Raw genomic sequence first — 22,258 nt, 5'->3', positions numbered from 1 at the left:
AGAAGGAGCTCATGAGTGGATTAAATCTTCCTACCCCACTGGCAGGCTTCTCACTGACTACTTCTGGCCAAAAAAGGTGAGCGTCTACAACACCAGAAGGGCTCCCTTCAGTGTCCTATATTCCTGTCCTCTGACATGAGGACAGAATGGCTCTGGTCGGAGCTGTTCCTTCACCATGGGTCCCAGAAAGAAAGGGCATGTAGATCTCAGTGGGCCTTGCTGAGCTAAGATACAGCTACTCCGCAGACTCAGGGACGAGAATACACTCTTTCATATGAACCTCCACCGACATCACCAGTCTATTCACTTGTCTTCAGTGACTTCCAGACACCCTATGTTGCTACAGAGTAGGCGCCACAAAGGCAGGAAGCTTTTCTATCCTGTCTCTACTGACTCTACAACTTCTAGGCTGGAGCCTGGCACAAAGCAGACACTTAATAAATACACACTAAAATGAAAAGTATTGTCAGTGGCAAAAATCAACAAGAATCTAGAGCTAAATTTTTCTTCTTTATCAAATTCTAAAGACTTCCAAGAGAGCTATTTTAAGGTAAATTGCAAAAGATAAAGGGATTTTAAGTCACTGAAAATCCAAGAGTTTACAATGAGCCAGATTTAGACTTATCCCATGGATCAATACCCTTGCACAGTAGGACACACTGGAAGAGAAAACAGATAAGAAACTAGGTAAAGAGAACATGGCAAGCATGTCTTTTAACTTTAGACTTTGTCCTAAAATTGTAAAGGCAGTTTCACTTGGAGCTATCTCTATCACAGCTGTGGCTTCTAGCACAAAGAAATTTTAGGGGCAGATAGAAATTATGAGAGCAAATATTTTTCTTGATTTTCTTTGAAAAATACAAAGATATAGATGTAAAAATATAATCAAGCAATCATGATGATGGAAGTCTCAAATTAACTACAATTAACTTGTTCACTTTCATAGGTATCTAAGCATTTCTAAGGAATCTTGGTATAAATAAGGAATCTTGTTTAAACTTTTATCTTGTTAACAAACTAACCTGTATTTGAGATCAGTGTTATTCAACTATGACTCAAGATATCCATAAATGTCTAATTAGGTGAGATCAATGTGACCTCAAATTTCATATTAAAACTTTAAATTTCTACAGTTATTAGCTGCATCAGAGGTAATTCTGATAAATTTTTTCACTATGTCAACAAACTTCCAAATTTGAAAGTCTCCACATTCCTTGTGACTCTTTAATTTTATCATTCCATTTATTTATGCAACGAAGATTAAACTGGAATTAGTTTCTATCTTACAATAATACAGAAATGAAAGGAACCATGTTCCAGTTCGACACAGACTCGGGCATTTGCGTATTACATTGCACACACTGAGAGAGCCACAGCAGATGCATGAAACATATAACCCTTTGCCCAAACAGCACTTACAAGCAGCCTTTTATCTAAGTTGGCTTTTCTCAAAGAGGAGGTAACAGAGTTGGCATCTTTTTCTGCCATCCATGCTTTAAAAAGCTTGACGGCAAATGAGGCCGCAATGCCTGTTAAAAATAAAAGAGAGAGAGTAAACCTTTTATAAGAAAAACTGCTTGTGATAATGCGTAAGGCAACATTCCCCATTAGGTGCCCTGAAATGACTAAATAACTTAGAGACTTGATTTGGTACAAAGAATAAATGGAAAGCTCTCTAGGCTATTCATTACTCAAAAGAGAATATTTTCATGAGAAGTAAAAAAAGAAGTTACAGTACTTTTCAAACTTGGACTCCCGAATTCCAACCTGTTTTAACTGTAAGTTTATTTTTACTATGGTCAAAACCATATTCAAAGCCAAGGATGTTATAGTGTTTTGCCTCTATTTCACTCTGTGGTTCACCAATATTCCATGTTTATAACAGTTATCCTAAGGTACAACAAATAAATCATGAGCCATACTACTGAAATGTCAACATGTCAACTAATCTGTTGAAAAATGATGCCAGTGAAAGAACATTAATAGTGACAGGTATAAATAAATAAAGTTATAGATGAACATGCATCATTTACCTTACAGTTTTACTTCTTGTAAAAAGCATTTTAAAATATTCATGAGTTAAGCTATAAAAATGTCAGTTCTGTTTTCAGCTGAAATCTTTTCTGGATATTTTTAAAGAGATTTTAAAAATTGCTATGTTAATCAGGAATCCACTCAATTACATACTCATTTATAACAAGATTTATTTCTAAATATAAGTAATCAGATAACTAATAGACAGCTTTTCTGTGAACCCAAAATGTCTAAATTAATGTTGCATTTATTTAATGAAAATTTAAGGAGTAGTTGATACATTAAACTGATTTTTCTGAGTTGAAGGCTTCACTATTGGTGATGGTTTAAACAGTCTCTAGTCCCCTTTCCAAAGAGAATTCCCATCTTACTGAGGCCAGGTGACTTCTAATTAGTCTAAGCCCTGGCACCACCCTCCTTCTGCAATGATTAATAATGGAGGAAAAATTCGAGTCCTGAATGATATTGCTTTCACTCTGAAGTCTGTTTGACTTTTACTTATATTGTTACATAAGAAATAAATGCCCTTAAATGGGGGAGGGAATAAATTAGGAATTATCGGATTAACACATACACACTACTATATATAAAATAGATAACCAACAAGGACCTACTGTATGGCACAGGGAACTATACTCAATATTTTATAATAACCTATAAGGGAAAAGCATCTGAAAAAGAATATATATCTGAATCACTTTGCTATACACCTGAAACTAACAACATTGTAAATCAAATGTTTCAATTAAAAAAATGTTAAAAAAAAAAAAAAAAGAAATGCCCTGACAGAAATTTATGTCCTGTCTTCCAGTTACTTGCAGGTAAACAAGCTCAACTAATACAGACACCAGCTTTACCCAATGTTTTTCTTTTGAATAGCAGAGAAACTAAGCCCCTCCAGCCTCAAACTAAGACAATAAACATGAGCTAGAGAATTTTATGTTGTCAACTTGTTGACCTGGATTTTTAATATTATCATTACTTCATAGTCAATATAAAATTTAATATAAACTTATGTAATTAAAACATTTTAAAAGGATCTTGTAACCCTCATTGTAAGTAAGAGAAGTAAAGTATGCCTGAAACTAGGAGTCTAAAAAAAAAAATCAGGCTCAAACCTATCACTGTGCATTAAAAGTGGCCCCTAGTGGAAGGACTGGAGAAACTTTGTACTTGAGATTCTGCTGAGTGGATGATTCCCCTTAGCCATTTGTTGGGTGGGAAGTTGGGGAACAGGTATAATTTCATAACCCTTTCCTATTTGGGAAGAAAGAGTTTAAGACTTTAGTTTCTAAAGACGGTAGAGTATAAGGAAGAACCATGTGACAGGGGCACTATGTCACTTCTGTTGCAAAGGTGTTCTTTCCTACCCCTCCTAACATTTTACCATAAAAAATTTCAAGAGGAACTTCTTACAGAAGAACTGAACAAACTGAAAAGTAAATACTCATGTACTCACCATCTTGATTCTGCAGCAGTTAATATTTTGCTGTATTTGCTCTATCACGTTTGTCCATTTATCTTTCTAATAATTTAATTTTAAATACATTTCAAAAGAAATTACATACACCATTTAAGTTTTTAATATAACCAGAAAGAATAATTTTCTGTTATAAATGCTAGGGATAAATCTGATGTAATTAACATTTACTGTTTACATTTTATCTTTTTCTCCTAGTATAAAATGGCTAGTACCATAAATAAAACATGAAGGATCATGAATTCTCTTCAGGAAAACATTTTAAAGTGCTATAATATTTTAACAATATATTAATAACAATTAGAGAATCTAAAACTATAGAGAATCTCTAAATAATGTGATTTGACTCTTGATTTACTATTCTTTTCTCAGTTATAAAAAATTATAACTCATTTCACTGCAGGCATGAATGAGGCTGGGACTTCACATCTGTAGGAGTAAAACCCAATTCTAAGAAGAAACAGATGTTTTCACAAAAGCTCTTTTAATTTGTCTTTAAGAAAAAAAATAACTCTTTTGTTTAACTGCATTTAAAACTTGAATATCATTATCCTCCTACAAGAAAAAAAAAGCCCACTTCTGTATTATTCTATAACCAAGTAATTGTATGTATGCCCATCAAACTCTTAATGCCTTAAAATTAAAGCAAAACTCTTAGGCAGCCGTCTGGACTTCTAAAACAGACATAATGAATACTTTAAAAAAATGTGATCAGAACGAACATCTGAGCACAAGATCTTGAGGGGGAACAGTTCAGAAGAATGGCCCAAACCAGTGAAGTAATAGTTTGGGGGGCATTTAGGAAAGTGAAGGCCCATTTTTGGCTGTTCTACTAAATGGAAGCAAGTGTTTTAGGCTGGCATTCTGTTTCTGAGGGCAAAAAAGGCTAAATGTCCCACAAAGCATAAAGAGTCCTGCACAATGAAGCACTGTCCCAGCAAAATATGTCAGTAAGCATCTATGTTGAGAGAAACAGTGTAGAACTGATCAATTTCAGGGTCTTTGACTGAGACTTAAGCCAAAAATTCTGGTTTATTATTATTCTTTAATTGTCTTTCTATAGGTGTGCATATTTTTCTCCTAAATTCCTACAAGAAACACATACAATCCTTATATTGTTTGAACACACACACACAGCCTCTTACGTGGAGCACGGATGGGCAGCAGAGAACACCAAGAAGAGATACTGGTATTTTTCTTTGGCTTTCTTTTCCCAGCTGACAGGTAAGAAATGAACATACGTACCTTCTTTGACTAAGCTGTCAGTGAAGAGACTGGTGAGGATGGTGGCAGGCAGGGTGCCGCTGCCCAGCAGGATCCCCGACAGCATTGCCAACTTTGTCTGCTCTGTTTCGGAAAAGGCTTTAAGGAAGAGGAGAAGCTGCGGGTCAAACAAAAGAAACCATGTCTATAAAGCAAAGGACTAAAGTAGGAAAATAATAAACGACGCACATGCACGGCTAGATGGCTCACAACTGATGGGTCACGGGTGGCACACTTACTCACTGGAGACACACACTTATGTTCCATGATAAATTGGGTGCTATAGAAAGGGACTTTATCAGCCCCTGTTCCTTTCTCCCAAATTTACTTACAATTTAGCTACAGATAACATGAAATTAAAAGATGCTTACTCCTTGGAAGAAAAGTTATGACCAACCTAGACAGCATATTGAAAAGCAGAGACATTACTTTGCCAACAAAGGTCCGTCTAGTCAAGGCTATGGTTTTCCTGTGGTCATGTATGGATGTGAGATTTGGACTGTGAAGAAAGCTGAGCACCGAAGAATTGATGCTTTCGAACTGTGGTGTTGGAGAAGACTCTTGAGAGTCCCTTGAACTGCAAGGAGATCCAAGCAGTCCATTCTAAAGGAGATCAGTCCTGGGTGTTCTTTGGAAGGAATGATGCTAAAGCTGAAATTCCAGTACTTTGGCCACCTCATGAGAAGAGCTGACTCATTGGAAAAGACCCTGATGCTGGAGGGATTGGGGGCAGGAGGAGAAGGGGACGAGAGAGGATGAGATGGCTGGATGGCATCACCGACTCGATGAATGTGAGTCTGAATGAATGTGAGTCTGAATGTTGGTGACGGACAGGGAGGCCTGGTGTGCTGTGATTCATGGGGTCGCAAAGAGTCGGACATGACTGAGAGACTGAACTGAACTGAACTGAACATTCATGGGAAGGAAAAGAGGCATTTGGAGAATAGTGTGAACAGGTCACATAAATAAATTTGACTGTATATGACAAAGGGTAAACATCACCAAGTATCTTCTGAAAGCACTGTTGCCTTTCATGTGTGTTTCATTTCTTTGCATGCTCCCTTAGTGTTGCGCCCCCTCACTACACCCCCACCCCATCATACACCTACCCATTTTCTTCGGGTTATAACAAAAAATAAACAATAAAAACAAAACAGAAGTCAATAAGCTGTGACAGCCAGCATATACTTTTTTGAGCCCACAGCATACTTTTTAAAAACAAGACTGGATGAAAAAGGGTTTTCAAGGTTCTTGATGCCTCTTTTTAAAATGGTGCGATTCAAACTAGGTATTTCCTAGATCATCGAGTTTTACCACCAACCGTGGGTGACGAGGTAATGGAGGGTATAACATAAAGAAAAGTTACGGGTGGAGAAAAGGCCACTGCTGCGGGCTGGAAAGAACAACTGTAATGAGAGGGTGACAGAGCTGTCTGGGTCCTTCTGGGCTGCAAGGCTGCCAACATCATATCCCAGCAGTAGAGGAAGTGACAAAGCAGCAGCCCCAGAAAACCTGGAAGGGAACCCAAAGCAAAGGGGCTAAACCCCACTTGCCACCGTGAGTTCCAGGAGTATCCATGCCCTCCTTTTTCCTAACCCTCCTCCACCTAGTGCTTTGACTATATTTGTATTTCATGGCTACTTTTCTCTGTTTCAACAGACTTTAGGCATGTAACTGAGATTCCCCAGGGCTGAAAATCACGACTGGGGCTCTCCAGACTTATTCATTACCCTGCACCGATGGGAAAAAAAAAATCACTGGCATAAATACAGACTTATTAAGCGCTTTATGGCCAATGAAATTCTGTTAGCTCTGTGCAGTGAATAGGGCTATATTAATGTACCATCCCCAACAGTTATAGAATTATTATATTACAGAGAGGTTATGTGACTCTCCAAATATTTATATGATGAGTAAGTGGCAGAACTGGAATCAAACTAGCCCATTTCACTCCCCATTTAAGCCTTCTGAAGTCTCAGTGATTTAACAAGACTTTCTAAGCTCACAAGAAAAGAGGGAGTCAAGGAAATTGGTATCAATGGTTAAAGCTCCAGGGCGCAGCAGGAATGAGGTAAGAAAAAAACTGACAAAACTAGATACTTTATATCAATCTGGCTTTTTTCTCATTGTCAAAATAAGAAAGTTTCAAGTAAATAATGAAAAAGAGCCAAGATAAAAATATTAACACTATTTAAGAACATTAATATACTCATATTCACCAAAAACTCAATTATATTTAGCAAAATGGTGCAAAAGTTTTCTTTTCTTAGAATTAATATCCATATTGCTCAATTATACGAATAAGTATTAAAATCAGACGCTACATGTATTGCAGCAGAATTTTCTTTAAAAAATGGATACTCTGAAAAATAAATAATTCTTGAAAGCATATTCATCAAATGAATCAAGTGGAAAGTTTTCAAGGTTCAAATGAACTAGGATAAGAAAAACATGAAGGATATTATTAGGCAAAGAGGAAAGATGTTTATTTGAATGCTTTAATATCATTTTTTGGTAATATCTATCCCTCTATTTTTGGAGAAGGCAATGGCAACCCACTCCAGTACTCTTGCCTGGGAAATCCCATGGTTGGAGGGGCCTGGTAGGCTACAGTCCATGGGGTCTCGAAGAGTCGGACACGACTGAGCGACTTCACTTTCACTTTTCACTTTCATGCATTGGACAAGGAAATGGCAACCCACTCCAGTGTTCTTGCCTGGAGAATCCCAGGGACGGTGGAGCCTGGTAGGCTGAAGTCTATGGGGTCGCACAGAGTTGAACATGACTGATGTGACTTAGCAGCAGCAGCATCCCTCTATTTTAATGACACACTCCTTATTTTCTAAGCATCTAGCCAAATAATGAACCACTTTAATCCATTCAAATGTTTTTCCATGGTAAAAAAAAAAATGTAATACATGCTAATAGAATAAATCTAACATAGAATAATATAAAAATGTGAGTAATCTCCTCTTTAATAATATTTCCTTAGAATAAACATTATTAACAGTTTGAGATGTGTCCTTTCAGATTCCTAAATGTACTTCTATATGCCTACATTTTATAAATAACTACATGTATACACATGCTTTTATTGAACTATACATTGATAACAGCTCAAAATTGCTGAGTGGAACAGTTTTCTGAACAGTTTATGTGTATATGACTATTTACGAAAGTCTTGATCCTCGCTTTCAACAAAGAAATCTGAGGCACAAAGAAATTAAGTAATTTGCTAAGGTTAAACTTCTGCCAAATGGTTGTTCTTTTACTTAACAATTTATCATAGACATTTCCTCTCATCAATTCATGTGGTTATGCCTCATGCTTTGACTGCATAGTATCCCACTGTAGAGAGAGACCATGATTTAATGAACCTGTCTCCCACCATGAAAATTTAGCTTACGTCTCAATACTGTGATGAACATCTGTATGCATATATAGTTGTATGTTTTCATGCTGAAGGATTTTTTTTGTATGAAAGTCGAGCCATGAAGAATATAGATTAAAAAAAAAGATTTTGCTGCTTAACTGTTTGCTTTATATGGAACCATTTTTGAACAAAAGGAAGCAAGAGTGGGTAAGCAGCAAAGTAGACGTTGCAAAGTAACAAAGTTGATGTTCTGTTTATTCCCTTGGTTTATAATTTGGGCAGATATCTAAAATCAGAAATGATGGCAAAGCAGCATGCAAATCTGTAACTGCCATATATAAATAAAAGGGGAGCTACAAATCAGAAAGGAACATACTGCAATTTCTGAAAGGAGGGCTTCTTTAATAAGGTGCTATTGCTTATTTGGCTATTTATTAGAGGTCAATTACTGTGCTAAGTACCTTACAGCTCATAGAATTATCCCTACAACAACCATACATAAAGTCCATACTTTTATTGCAGCTATTTTATAGATGAGAAAAACCAATGAGATTTACACCCAGATACTATTTCACAAGGTATGCTTCTATTTCCTTTGCTAAACGGCATCTTCCAAAATTAAAGAATTTTAGTGATTAATAGCTCCTGCGCTATGCTCTTTCGTAAGCTTTAACTAATTATATATTCTTTAAAAATATTCCTTTGAACAAAGCATGCTGGCTCACATTAAACATGAAGGAAAAATTCTAGGCTAATCATGTATTTCTTTCTACAGCTATTAGCTAATGATCTATCATACTCATTTCTTCACTCAACAAGCATTTATTAAAAGCTTAAAGAGGTGGTTCTCTGGACTACCACTATAAAAGCAAAATTTTCATCCCTCTTCGTGTCATCATTTTAGCAAACAGAGTATATTACATCTGAATTCTTACCTTTTTCATTTCATCCTCAAATGCTTTTTCCAAATACTTATATCTCCTGATGAGTTTGTTGAAGACCTACACAAAAAGAAACCAGTCAATATTATGTAAACAATTTTAAAACACAAACTCACCTCAACTACACAGGTCTACACTAATAAACACATGTAGTTAAACATTCTCCTACTGTGATATGAGAACCACAAACATTTCAAAGGAGTTATTATGACCTGGGGGATAAAACAGGATCAAAATGCACATAGGAAAAAAAACAAATCCATTTGAGAATATAATAGGTGAGAAAACAAAAATGACTTTGATGAAAATAAAATGAATAAATATAATTTTAAAACTGTGTGACACAGAGATGGAAAATATTAATAACTGAAACAAAGGGGATTACAGATATAATCACTGAGATACATGATGGGAGGAGATCAGTGTTTAGGGGAGATTATACTCCAGGTGAATACAAACATGATTTCAGCAGATAAGCAATAAAGACTACTGGCCCCCACAATCCAGTTAGAATTCTCAAGCAGGATTTCCAAGTGTGTCAGTGGAATCCTGGGCTGTTTTTTAAAGAGGAATGATGTTTGTTATGGACCGAACGTCTGTGTTCCTCCTAAATTCATACATTGAGGCCCTACCCCTAAAGCAACTCTAACCTCTGGGCTCTAATGCCTGATCTGAGGTAGAGCTAATGTAACGGTAATAGAAATAAAGTGCACAATAAATGTGATGCACTTGAATCATTCTTTTCCTAATAGGCTGCTTGTCCTTTTTTTCTTGGCTTACGGTTCTTTATTTAATCTGTATATAAATCCTTTATCGGAGAAGGCAATGGCAACCCACTCCAGCACTCTTGCCTGGAAAATCCCATGGATGGAGGAGCCCGGTAGGCTGCAGTCCATGAGGTCACGAAGTCGGACACGACTAAGTGACTTCACTTTCACTTTTCGCTCTCATGCATTGGAGAAGGAAATGGCAACCCACTCCAGTGTTCTTGCCTGGAGAATCCCAGGGACGGGGGAGCCTGGTGGGCTTCTGTCTATGGGGTCGCACAGAGTTGGACATGACTGAAACGGCTTAGCAGCAGCAGCAGCATAAATCCTTTATAGGCTTTATGTATTACAAATATCTCCTTGCTTCTTTCTTCTGAACAGCTACCTAATAGTTTATTAATATGAATTACCAAGCTCTACTTAATTAGTAGCCTGTGGATCGACTTATGGATTTTCAGACCTATGGATTTTCATCCTTTGATGTTTTAGTTTTGAAGGATAGTGCTAAACTACTCTCCCTAAAGCTGGAACCAACTTATATTCCAACAGAAATTATGATTTCTCATGTCTCTTATGGCGGAAAGGTAAAAACACTCTATCTTCCTGAAGTTTAATGATCACTGTCTTATTATGAGTGCAGTTAAGTATCTCTCCATATGTTTAAGAGCTACTGAACATTTCTATTAAAAAAGTGACCTGAAGAATTTCTGAATCTTAACTTTTCTTAAATCTTATTTAAAGGTTTCCCTTTCAGCACAACAATCTCTCAGTGACAGGCTCTACCTGAGCATAGTTTCGGATGGTTTCATGATCTTCATTTGCTGAAAACACACAGTGGTTGGTCATCTTGGTCTTATCACCATCATCTATGCGTGTTCCTCCAGGGGCTAATAAAAGAATAGTTAATAACCATTAGGACAGCACTGAAATCAGATGAGCATGTGTACAAGAGATCAATTCTTGTACATCCAGGAAAACTGTAAAAGTAGGTATCACATAAACTTTCATAGAATGATGTACATGTGTAGATACACAGTTTTTTAGAAGATTATCACCTTAATAAAATTTTGTTCAAGTGGTTGTGTTTATTACAAAGGGCTAATTAAATCTTATGAATAAATTAATTGCATCAAAATAGACTCTTGAAGGAGTTAACTTTTCCAAAAACTACATAGGCTATGAGACTGTTGATCCATACTTGACTTCGTTGGACCCTATAAGTCTGGTTCTTGCCAAAGTGTATCCTTAACTATGATAGCTAAACAATATTTATTCAGTGAATTTAATTTGATTATTCTCAATGTAGTTCCTGATGTTTCCCACATCAGAACATGGTTCACTTTTCAGGTTTGCTACTAATATTTTGCTGGGCTCCAGTTCACCAACACTAGTACTATCCAGACCTGGCTTTTAAAGCAGATCTTGATGGTTTCCACTTCAGTAGGTATCAAGAATGTTTCCTCCTCACTAACCCAGTTATCCACACAGTGTTGATCAGTATACACTCTGACCCCTTATCATTTATATTTGATCACCCAGCAGTTCCACTGGCTAGGAAAGAGTGTATTTTATTGTTGTTCATCTTTGCCCCCATACACTATACAGCATCATGGAAAAGTGAAGTCGCTCAGTCGTGTCCGACTCTTTGCGACCCCATGGACTGTAGCCTATCAGGCTCCTCCGTCCATGGGATTTTCCAGGCAAGAGTGCTGGAGTGGACTGCCATTTCCTTCTCCAGGGGATCTTCCCGACCCAGGAATCGAACCCGGGTCTCCCGCATTGCAGGCAGACGCTTTACCATCTGAGCCACCAGGGAAGCCCTAAGTATCATGGAGGAAATGGACAAATAAATGGATTAGAACAAAAGAATGCCTTTTTTCTACCACTCAACTTTCCTATTCAAAGGCTTCCCAGGTGGCACAAAGGTAAAGAACCCACCTGCCAATGCAGGAGATGAAAGTTCAATCCCTGGGTTGAGAAGATCCCCTGGAAATGGAAATTGCAACCCACTCCAGTATTCCTGCTTGGGAAATTCTATGGACAGAGAAGCCTGGCAAGCTACAGTCCATGGGGCTGCAAAAAGTCAGACACTCATGCACACATGCTCAAAGGCTTCTCCTATAAGTTTCAACGGTGGCCATTACAAACATTGGTTGATTAGAAGGCCAGTCAGAACACTAGGTAGTTTTGTTTTCTGATTTTACTTCATCAGAATTAGGGTGGAAATTTGAGCAAGTAAAATTAGGTTAATAACTACTATACACTCAAATATTTGTTGAGCAGGTATTTGAACAGGCCATATTTTAGTGTTTTGATTTGAGTCATATTTCATACCTTTGGATGATATGAGCTACAAATAGCCAACTGTTTCTTACAGTTTTGTAAGTAAATTCGTTTTTAGAAATGTCAGCTCCTTCAGGAGTCTGTTCTCATGCAATTAATTTATGCACAACTCAATTAGCCCTTTATAATGAATACAACCACCTGGAACAAATTTGTTTTGGGGGGAGGGGAACAAAATTTTATTAAGAGTATAATCTTCTAAAACCTCTGGACTAATGATTCCTATCTGATAGAAGTTACATAACTGAAAAGTCTGATTTGGAAACCACAGTCTTTTAAGAGGTAAAATTTAAAAACTGCATTCTCTTACAAAACAAAATATTTGTTATACATTAATAATATTGCTATACCTCGCTTTTTTCCCCCCGATAGTGGGACCAAATATTAATTGCCATTTCTAAAAATTTTGTGAAATTTTCTGTTTTTCTCATGGTAGAAATAGAACAAAAGTAAAGTGTTTCTTGTATCTACTCTTCAAAGCATACACCTGAAAAGCCAAGATAACTATTGTCCCAAGAAAAGCAGCGGAAGGTAAATACTTTTGTGGATGTGAAGAAAATTCTTACATACTAAATTAGCAAACAAAATGTTTATATAAAAAGAATGCACCTGGCTAACTTTTTTCATTACATCATAGGTCTGGCCTCGGTAGATATGTGGGGATATACTAACTGTGCTCATACACTGTACCAAACATTTTGTCCTACGCTCTTTTGGATGTATGCATGTGGCGTGAAGACATGAATTCTTTTTTTCACACATATGGGGTTTATTAGGAAAAAAGCCTAACAGTGGAAAGGGGGAAAGACTGACAAAGAGTGTTCAATGTGTGTGTTTGTAAAAGGAAGGTGGTGGTGAAGGAATCTCCCCTGAGCTCTAAGTTCTGCGAGTAAGAGAAAGGCAAGATGCTGCAGACCTTGTGATCCTGGTACAGGCTGCAGGGATACACTTGCTGATCATCATTATGGAGATGGTAAATGAAGTCCTGAGACAATCAACGCAAAGCATATAACTTTGACCATATGTGAGGCAGCAAATGTGGAAACCTATGAGTCACATGACAAGTGGCACTAAGAGAAGGAGCAGGGAGTCCAAATTTGGTCTACGAAAGGAAAGAAAGGGAAATATTTCAAGGACGATCAAAGGGTCAGCAGTGCTGCCAGCAAGGTACTAAGAGGTGAAAAGGGTGCCCCAGATAGACGGGTGAAGTCATTCGTGACTTCGACAAGAACCAAAACTGACCGAAGATTATCCTTGCATACGACTTACCAGTGTATCAATAAAATAGTTAAGGAAATTGAAAAAGCCAATAATCACAACAGGAAAGGTTCAATCTCACTCTTAATTATGGTTTTCATTCTTTTCAGAATCGTTTGAGGTAACACTTATTATAGCAAGAAAGACAACAACATACTGCAAAGTAAATACAAAACAGCAGAGAGAGTTATTGTGTTTGTATAATATCATCCATCCTCAAAAGTTTATGCATTTAGGTAAAGAAATCTGTAGAAAAGAATTAACCAAATATTAACATTAGTCATCTCTGGGTATTGGCATTTGAGCACACTTCAGTTCAGTTCAGTTGCTCAGTCGTGTCCGACTCCAGGACCCCATGAACCACAGCATGTCAGGCCTCTCTGTTCATTGCCAACTCCTGAAGTCCACCCAAACTCATGTCCATTGAGTTGGTGATGCCATCCAACCATCTCGTCCTCTGTCATCCCCTTCTCCTCCTGCCCTCAATCTTTCCCAGCATCAGGGTCTTTTCAAATGAGTCAAATCTTCGCATTAGGTGGCCAAAGTATTGGAGTTTCAGCTTCAACATCAGTCCTTGCAATGAACACCCAGGACTGATCTCCTTTAAAATGGACTGGTTGGATCTCCTTGCAGTCCAAGGGACTCTCAAGAATCTCCTCCAACACCACAGTTCAAAAGCATCAATTCTTCAGTGCTCAGCCTTCTTTATAGTCCCCAACTCTCATATCCATACATGACCACTGGAAAAACCATAGCCTTGACTAGATGGACCTTTGTTGACAAAGTAATGTCTCTGCTTTTTAATATGCTATCTAGGTTGGTCATAACTTTCTTTCCAAGGAGTAAGCCTCTTTTAATTTCATGGCTGCAATCACCATCTGCAGTGATTATACTTGTTTTAAAATATCTACTTTCCACTTTATTGACTCTGCTAAAGCCTTTGACAATGTGGATCACAACAAAATGTGGAAAATTCTTAGAAAGAGATAGGAAAATCAGACCACCTTACCTGTCTCCTGAGAAACCTGTATATAGGCCAAGAAGCAACAGTTAGAACTGGACATGGAACTGCAGACTGGTTCCAAATTGGGAAAGGTGTACATCAAGGCTGTACATTGTCACCCTGCTTATTAAAGTTACATGCAGAGTACGTCATGCAAAATGCTGGACTGGAGGAAGCATAAGCTGGAATCTAGATTAATGGGAAAAATATGAACAACCTCAGATACGCAGATGACACCACTCTAATGGCAGAAAGTGAAGGAACTAAAGAGTCTCTTGATGAAAGTGAAAGAGGAGAGTGAAAAAGCTGGCTTGAAACTCAACATTCAAAAAACTAAGATCATGGCATCACTTCATCATTTCATGGTAAGCAGATGGGGAAAAACTAGCAGATTTTATTTTCTTGGGCTCCAAAATCATTGCTAATGGTGACTGTAGCCATGAAATTAAAAGACACTTGCTCCTTGGAAGGAAAGCTATGACAAACCTTTGTCAGCAAAGTGATGCCTCTGCTTTTTAATGACAAACCTAGACAGCATATTAAAAACCAGAGGTGTCACTTTGCCAAAAAAGGTCCATCTAGTCAAAACCATGGTTTTTCCAGTAGTCACGTATGGATGTGAGAACTGGAACACAAAGGAGGCTGAGTGCTGAAGAACTGATGCTTTCGAACTGTGGGGCTAGAGAAGGCTCTTGAGAATCCCTTGGACTGCAAGGAGATCAAATCAGTCAATCCTAAAGGAAATTAATCCTGAATATTCACTGGAAGGACTGATTCTGAAGCTGAAGCTTCAAAACTTTGGACACCTGATGTGAAGAACTGACTCATCTGAAAAGACCCTGATGTTGGCAAAGACTGAAGGCAGAAGGAGAAGGGTACGACAGAGGTTGAGATGGTTGGATGGCATCACCGAATCAATGCACATGAGTTTGAGCAAACTCTGGGAGATAATAAAGGACAGGAAGCCTGGTGTGCTGTAGTCCACAGGGTCGCAAAAAGTAGGACATGACTTAGTGACTAAACAACAACAGCAATTTCTGAGTATTGGGATTCGAGCACACTACAAAGTGCTTTTATACGTGGACTTGAATTACCTATAATGATAATGAGATTTTCATAAACAGTAGCAATAAAAATAAACCTGGCACACAGTGAAAGCCAGCAGTTCAAATCAAAAGGGAGTCTGGAAGTGAATGGGGCCATGTATCAGCACAGATAGATATAAGAGCTCAGAGTGAAGAATTAAAGGGTGGCTCTACCTAAAAAGGGCTTCCCTGGTGGGTCACATGGTAAAGAATTCACCTGCAAGGCAGAAGACCTGGGTTCAGTCCCTGGGTTGGGAAGATCCCCCGGAGGAGGGCATGGCAACCCACTCCAGGATTCTCGCCTGGAGAATCCCCATGGACAGAGGAGGCTGGCAGGCTACAGCCCATGGGGTCGCTAAGAGTCGCACACAACTGAGCGACTAGGTATGTATATACCCTGTCTTAAAGTAGGTTGGCCTAAGCAACATTTCTCAATGAAAGGCACTCGCACCATGCTGTGCAGGGCAATTTCTGATTGTACAGAATGTTCCTTGCGTAGCAGAGTAGGTGGCATACCCGGCCTCCACTCCCAGGTCTTTGTGACAACCACAACACTTGCATACATTTGCATATGTCCTCCAAGTATTTGAAAAATCACTGACCTGGGGATCTGACCACTTCCGGTGATTTACAATTACCATAGGAACTAGTTATGAAAACCAAGTTCTGAGAACAACAAGAGAGGAAAAATGAGTGGTTGTGATACCTATTAAACATTTAGATCAACATACCAGGACACTTAAATAGTGTTCTGAAACCTTTTCCTCTGATGCCCCTGCTCTGAAAGATAACAATTTTTATTTTGCTTTTTACCTATTTTTAATAATTTCTGAACTTTTATCTTTAATCCTTTTTTTTAGTTACACACTCACAATTGAGAGGATTTTTTTAAAAAATTAATTATAAACTATATTTCTTAGCCATTTTATTATTGATTGATGAAATGATATTTAATGAAACACTGGGACTTCTTTTTAAATTTGTTGACAAAGTTAAAGCTCACTGCTCATTGTACCAAAAAAAGGGGTGGATGGGACTAGAAAGAAAGGTGCTATGGCAATTGGGATTTAACTTGCAGGCTGATTCTTTATTGTCCGAGCCATTAGGTAAGCCCCTTAAATGTACTGGAATGATTTAGACAAGTGGTCTCCAGCCTCTCTGGCACCAGGGACTGGGTTCATGAAAGACAACTTTCCCACGGACTGGGGGTTGAGGACCACTGATCTAGATGATTCCTGAACTATAATGCAGAAATTACCCCTCCTAAATCCACTCCAGAAACATTCAAAGATCAGGGACACATAGGAAAATTGGCTTTTAGCTACAGCCAAGTGGCCAACCGTGTTGTCTGTCAACAAAAGTTCTCAGTTCTATGCTTCTCTTAACCCACAAACATTCCACAGCCACATCAACACCATTCCAAATCATAATCTAGGTAAAAGTTTTACAGACTCCCATTTGTATTTTTTAAAAATCAACTATCATGCATGTAAAGCTTATAAAGCTTCTGTCTCATAAGAAAATATTTCAATACAATTGAAAGTACGTAATACTACAAGATGCTCTAGTATATGGCTTACCGAGCATACTGCCAGCCACCAGGATATCGAAGAGTGTGTCTGCATAGCGACGATAATCTAATCTTGAGCCTGTGGAGTCCAAAAACTTGGCTACAGCTTCAAGGTCATCACCAGCTTCATTAAGCCCCTGGACAAGTGTATCCCTGAAGACTGTGGGTTCGAATTTCTCTTTTTCATCTAAAATAATAGATAATACAATGGCTCTTTTACTTATACATCATATTGCCAAGTGCAACCATACATTTCCTTTGCTCACTGGTTTTTATTTGATAGCACGATTATTCAAAAGTTGAAAGACAATTAAGATTGTCTACTAATTTTTCATGTTAAAGCCCTTGTTTAAATATTCATTTAAGCAACTGATTTCCACTAAATGGGGCCACACTTTAATACATTAAAAAGTTGATGATCAATCGTTTGTATCACTCATAGGGTAGGCCAATGTAACTATTAGTAGGCCAATCTAACTATTAACTCTCTCTAATAAAAAATAAAGTATAACAATCAAAAGTTTAAAACAATTTTTTCTATCCAGGATAGAAAAAGAAAATGACTCAGGGAGACTCACCTAAGAATAAGGGAGAATATAAAAACAAACAAAATAAAGACTGGGAGGGAGGAAATAAAGAGGGGTGGTACTTTAAAAAATTTTTTAATTGAGATATAATTGATATGTGATATTAGTTTAATGATTTGATATCTGTACATATTGCCAAATGATCACCATTAAGTCTAGTTAGTCATCACCATATACAGTCATATATTCTGGCTTGTAATGAGAACTTCCAAGATCTTATTTCCAGTATGCAATACAGTATTATTAACTGTAGTTGTCAGGCTGTACATTACATTCTCACTGCTTACTCTACAGTTGGAGGTTTCTTCCTTTTGAATACTACCTCCACCCACTGGCCCACCTCTTCATACCCTCTCCTGCAACCATCAATCTGTTATCTATGAGCTTTTTTGTTGTTTTTATTGTTAAGATTTCACATATAGAGATCATATAGAATTTGTATTTCTTATTTCACTTAACATAATTCCCTCCAGATCCATCCATGTTGTCACAAACAACAGGGTTTCCTTCTCTTTACTGCTGAGTAATAAAAACTTAGGTTGTCGCTATACCTTAGCTATTATAAATAATGCTTCAGTGAACACTGGGGTGAATGTATCTTTTTGAGTTAGTGTTTTCATTTTCTTCAGATAAATACCCAGAAGTGGAGCCGCTGGGTCATATGTAATTCTACTTTTAATTTTTTAAAGGAACTTCCATACTGTTTTTTATAGTGGCTGCACAAATTTACACTCCCACCAAGGGTGTTCAAAGGTTCTCCTTTAACCACATCCTCACCAACACCTGTTACTTCCTGGAAGGATATATATATTTTTTAACAAGATAAGTTATTCCAGAATATTTAAATATTTAATAAATATCTGAGCTATATGTTTATAAATCCAGCTTCAGAGAAGACATTGTCAGCCTTCCTGGTTGCATGACCCCTTGGCAACCTTCAAAAATACTAAAGATTCCAAAGAACTCTTGTGTTTATGGACCCATGGAAACTTATTTTATTGAAATAAAATTAAAACTATTTATTACATGAAAGATATTAGTGAGAAGATAGGCACTGTTTTTACACTTTTGCATTTCTTTTAAAGTCTGGAGTAATAGCAGATAGACAAATTCTCAATGTACTGCGTGCAATTTGTTGCAATATCACACATCCTGAAACGACTGTTAAACTCTTGAGAGAATGTGTTAAAGGGGAAAATATTATCTTGGTATTTTATTACGAAAACAGTTTCAATTTTGTAGATGCCCTGAAGTATTTCAGAGGATTTAAGGATATAGATACTATGTAACTTTCTCTCCTCAGCACACTCTTGAGAGACTTCTTTGTGGATGGTCACTTTGGAGTAAAATCTTGAACAAAGTAAGGATCACTTGAAAAAAAGTGAAGGTAACAAACTAGATGTCAGATGAGGAGTTAAAAAAAATGACTAGATAAGACAAAGGATCTAACATTCAGTTCAAAGAATTTCACCTTTTCCCCCTTATAAAGACTGAGTCGGCATATGGGGAAAAGGGGCAAAGGATGACATTCCCCCAAAATATTCTATCATAAATGTCTTTAGAGAAGTAGATATTGCAACTGGTTTTTTTTTTTTTAAAGGAAGAAAGAGGAGGAGAAGAGAATGCTATGGAAAAAAGAAACATTTCATGAATAAAAAAAGAGTACTTGGAAATGAAAAATATGGTAGAAAAACTTAAGAACTCAATTGAAGAGTTAAAAGAGAAAGCTGAGAGTATCTCTTAGAAACTCACAGGAAAGTCAAAGACGTACATAATAGAAGCATAAAGATAAGAAGAGCAGACTAGCCAAATGTCCAAACAAGTGAATAAAAAGATACTTTTCTTGAAAAGGGGAGGATTTAAAACTTTCAAGAAATTTCAGTTTTAAAGGAGACGTGAGTTTCCCAGTGAAAGATTATCCGTGGACACAGCACAAGGACTGAAAGCGGATCCACAAGGAGCCTTCATTACTGTGAAACTTCAGAATAAAGCAACTCTCTGAAGTTTCAAGGGCAAAAAACCAAATCACATACAAGGTATCAAGAAACAGAACAACCCTCAACTGCCCAACAGAAATACCAGAAGCCAGAAGACAGTCCTTCAAAATTCCAAGGAAAAACAATTTTCAACCCAGAATTCCAGTGTTTGGTCACACTATTAGTTAAACATAGTTAAGTGGAGTTCAGTTGCTTAGGCAAGTCTGACTCTTTGCGACCCCATGGATCACAGCATGCCGGTCTTCCCTATCCATCACCAACTCCTGGAGTTTGCTCAAACTCATGCCCATAGAGTTGGTGACGCCATCCAACTATCTCATCCTCTGTCGGCCCCTTCTCTTCCTGCCTTCAGTCTTTCCCAGCATCAGGGGCTTTTCCAATGAGTCAGTTCTTCGCATCAGGTGGCCAAAGTACTGGAGCTTCAGCTTCAAGCATCAGTCCTTCCAATGAATATTCAGGACTGATTTCCTTTAGGATTGACTACTTTGATCTCCTTGCAGTTCAAGACTCAAGAAGTTCAAGACTCTTCTTCAACACCATAGTTCAAAAGCATCCATTCTTCAGCACTCGGCTTTCTTTATAGTCCAACTCTCACATGCATACATGACTATTGAAAAAACCATAGCTTTGACTAGACGGACCTTTGTTGGCAAAGTAATGTCTCTGCTTTTTAATATGCTGTCTAGGTTGCTCATAACTTTTCTTCCAAGAAGCAAGGGTCTTTTAATTTCATGGCTGCAGTCACCATCTGCAGTGATTTTGGAGCCTAAGAAAACAAAGTCTGTCACAATTTCCATTGTTTTCCCATCTATTTGCCATGAAGTGATGGGAATAGATGCCATGATCTTCGCTTTTTGAACATTGACTTTAAGCCAGATTTTTCACTTTCTTCTTTCACTTTCATCAAGAGGCTCTTTTAGCTTCTCTTGCTTTCTGCCATTAGAGTGGTATCATCTGCATATCTGCGGTTATTCTCCCACCAATCTTGATCCCAGCTTGTGCTTCATCCAGGCCGGCATTTTGCATGATGTACTCTGCATATAAGTTAAATAAGCAGGATGACAATATACAGCCTTGACGTACTCCTTTCCCAATTTGGAACCAGTCTGTTGTTCCATGTCCGGTTCTAACTGTTGCTTCTTGATCTGCATACAGATTTCTCAGGAGGCAGGTCAGGTGGTCCGATATTCCCATCTCTTGAAGAATATTCCACAGTTTGTTGTGATCTACACAGTCAAAGGCTTTGACATAGTCAATAAAGCAAAAGTAGATGTTTTTCTGGAATTCTCTTGCTTTTTCTATGATCCAGCAGATACTGGCAATTTGATCTCTGGTTCCTCTGCCTTTTCTAAATCCAGTTGAACATCTGGAAGTTCTCAGTTCAATTACTGTTGAAGGCTCGCTTGGAGAATTTTGAGCATTACTTTGCTAGCATGTGAGATGAGTGCAATTGTGTGGTAGTTTGAACATTCTTTGTCATTGCCTTTCTTTGGGATTGGAATGAAAACTGACCTTTTCCAGTCCTGTGGCCACTGCTGAGTTTTCCAAATTTGCTGGCATATTGAGTGCAGCACTTTCACAGCATCATCTTTGAGGATTTGAAATAGCTCAGCTGAAATTCTATCATCTCCACTAGCTTTGTTCCTAGTGATGCTTCCTAAGGCCCATTTGACTTCACACTCCAGGATGTCTGGCTCTAGGTGAGAGATCACACCATTGTGGTTTTCTGGATCATTAAAATCTTTTTTGTATAGTTCTTCTGTGTATTCTTGCCACCTTTTCTTGATATTTGCTGCTTCTTTTAGGTCCATACCATTTCTGTCCTTTATTGTCCCCATTGCTACGTAAGAGCAGATTAAACACATATTAAAACATTCAAGGCCTCAAAAATTATGTTTCTCATTCACTCTTTTTAAAAAGCAATTGAAACAGACACTCCACCAAAACAGAAGAGTAACTCATGATTTCATGATCTTATTAACTTATGAGATCCCGGGAAAAAGAGAAAAAAATCTAAGAGACAGACAACAGTACTTTTCAGGATAGTAGGAAAAGGGTCATTTCAAGCTGTACTGTTAACAACTGGACAAGTGGCCTAAAGAACAAACTGAATGGAAGAGTGTTTTCCAATGCAATCATACAGTATGAAATGATACATAGTTAGAATTCCTTCAATAAAATGTCATTGTTAGAATTCCAAAAGTGTTTATATGAAGAGATTTACATAACAAAGGAAAGTGTAGTGCTGTCTAGTTTTAAGGTACAGAAAGCTAAGAAAAAAAAAGTCAATTACTATAAACTCATTTAGTCCAAAGTGAAAATGGTGTTCAGAAAAATAAATAATAGTTTAGCTCTGAAGACCATGTACCAGGTCACAATGATATAACCCCTAGTCAGGAGTCTAGCTAAAACTGATAAAATGAAAGAACACAGACCAAGAAGAGGATTTTGCAGGTGGGTGGGGGGCGTGAAAGAGACAAATCCTCATCTCCCACAGCTGGAAGTGCATCCATAATATACCTTTCCAACAGAAACATCAAGAAAGAGCCAAGTAGAAG

General features: G+C 37.7%; 1 protein-coding gene across 1 annotated transcript in view; it reads right to left on the bottom strand.

The window, feature by feature from the left end:
* The window catches only part of BZW2 (basic leucine zipper and W2 domains 2), a 63,054-nt gene that overhangs the window by 18,851 nt on the left and 21,945 nt on the right, over positions 1–22,258 (bottom strand). Inside the window, exons 3-7 of the mRNA XM_052638455.1 lie at positions 17,127–17,303; positions 10,642–10,745; positions 9,086–9,151; positions 4,760–4,895; positions 1,420–1,529 (exon numbers count right to left, since the gene is read on the bottom strand). Coding sequence (XP_052494415.1) covers positions 1,420–1,529; positions 4,760–4,895; positions 9,086–9,151; positions 10,642–10,745; positions 17,127–17,303 — 593 coding nt within the window. The remainder of the gene's footprint in view (positions 1–1,419; positions 1,530–4,759; positions 4,896–9,085; positions 9,152–10,641; positions 10,746–17,126; positions 17,304–22,258) is intronic.

Source organism: Budorcas taxicolor, chromosome 4 (genome assembly GCF_023091745.1).
Source record: "Budorcas taxicolor isolate Tak-1 chromosome 4, Takin1.1, whole genome shotgun sequence".
Classification (NCBI taxonomy): domain Eukaryota; kingdom Metazoa; phylum Chordata; class Mammalia; order Artiodactyla; family Bovidae; genus Budorcas; species Budorcas taxicolor.
This window is presented reverse-complemented; position numbering and strand designations above follow the sequence as displayed.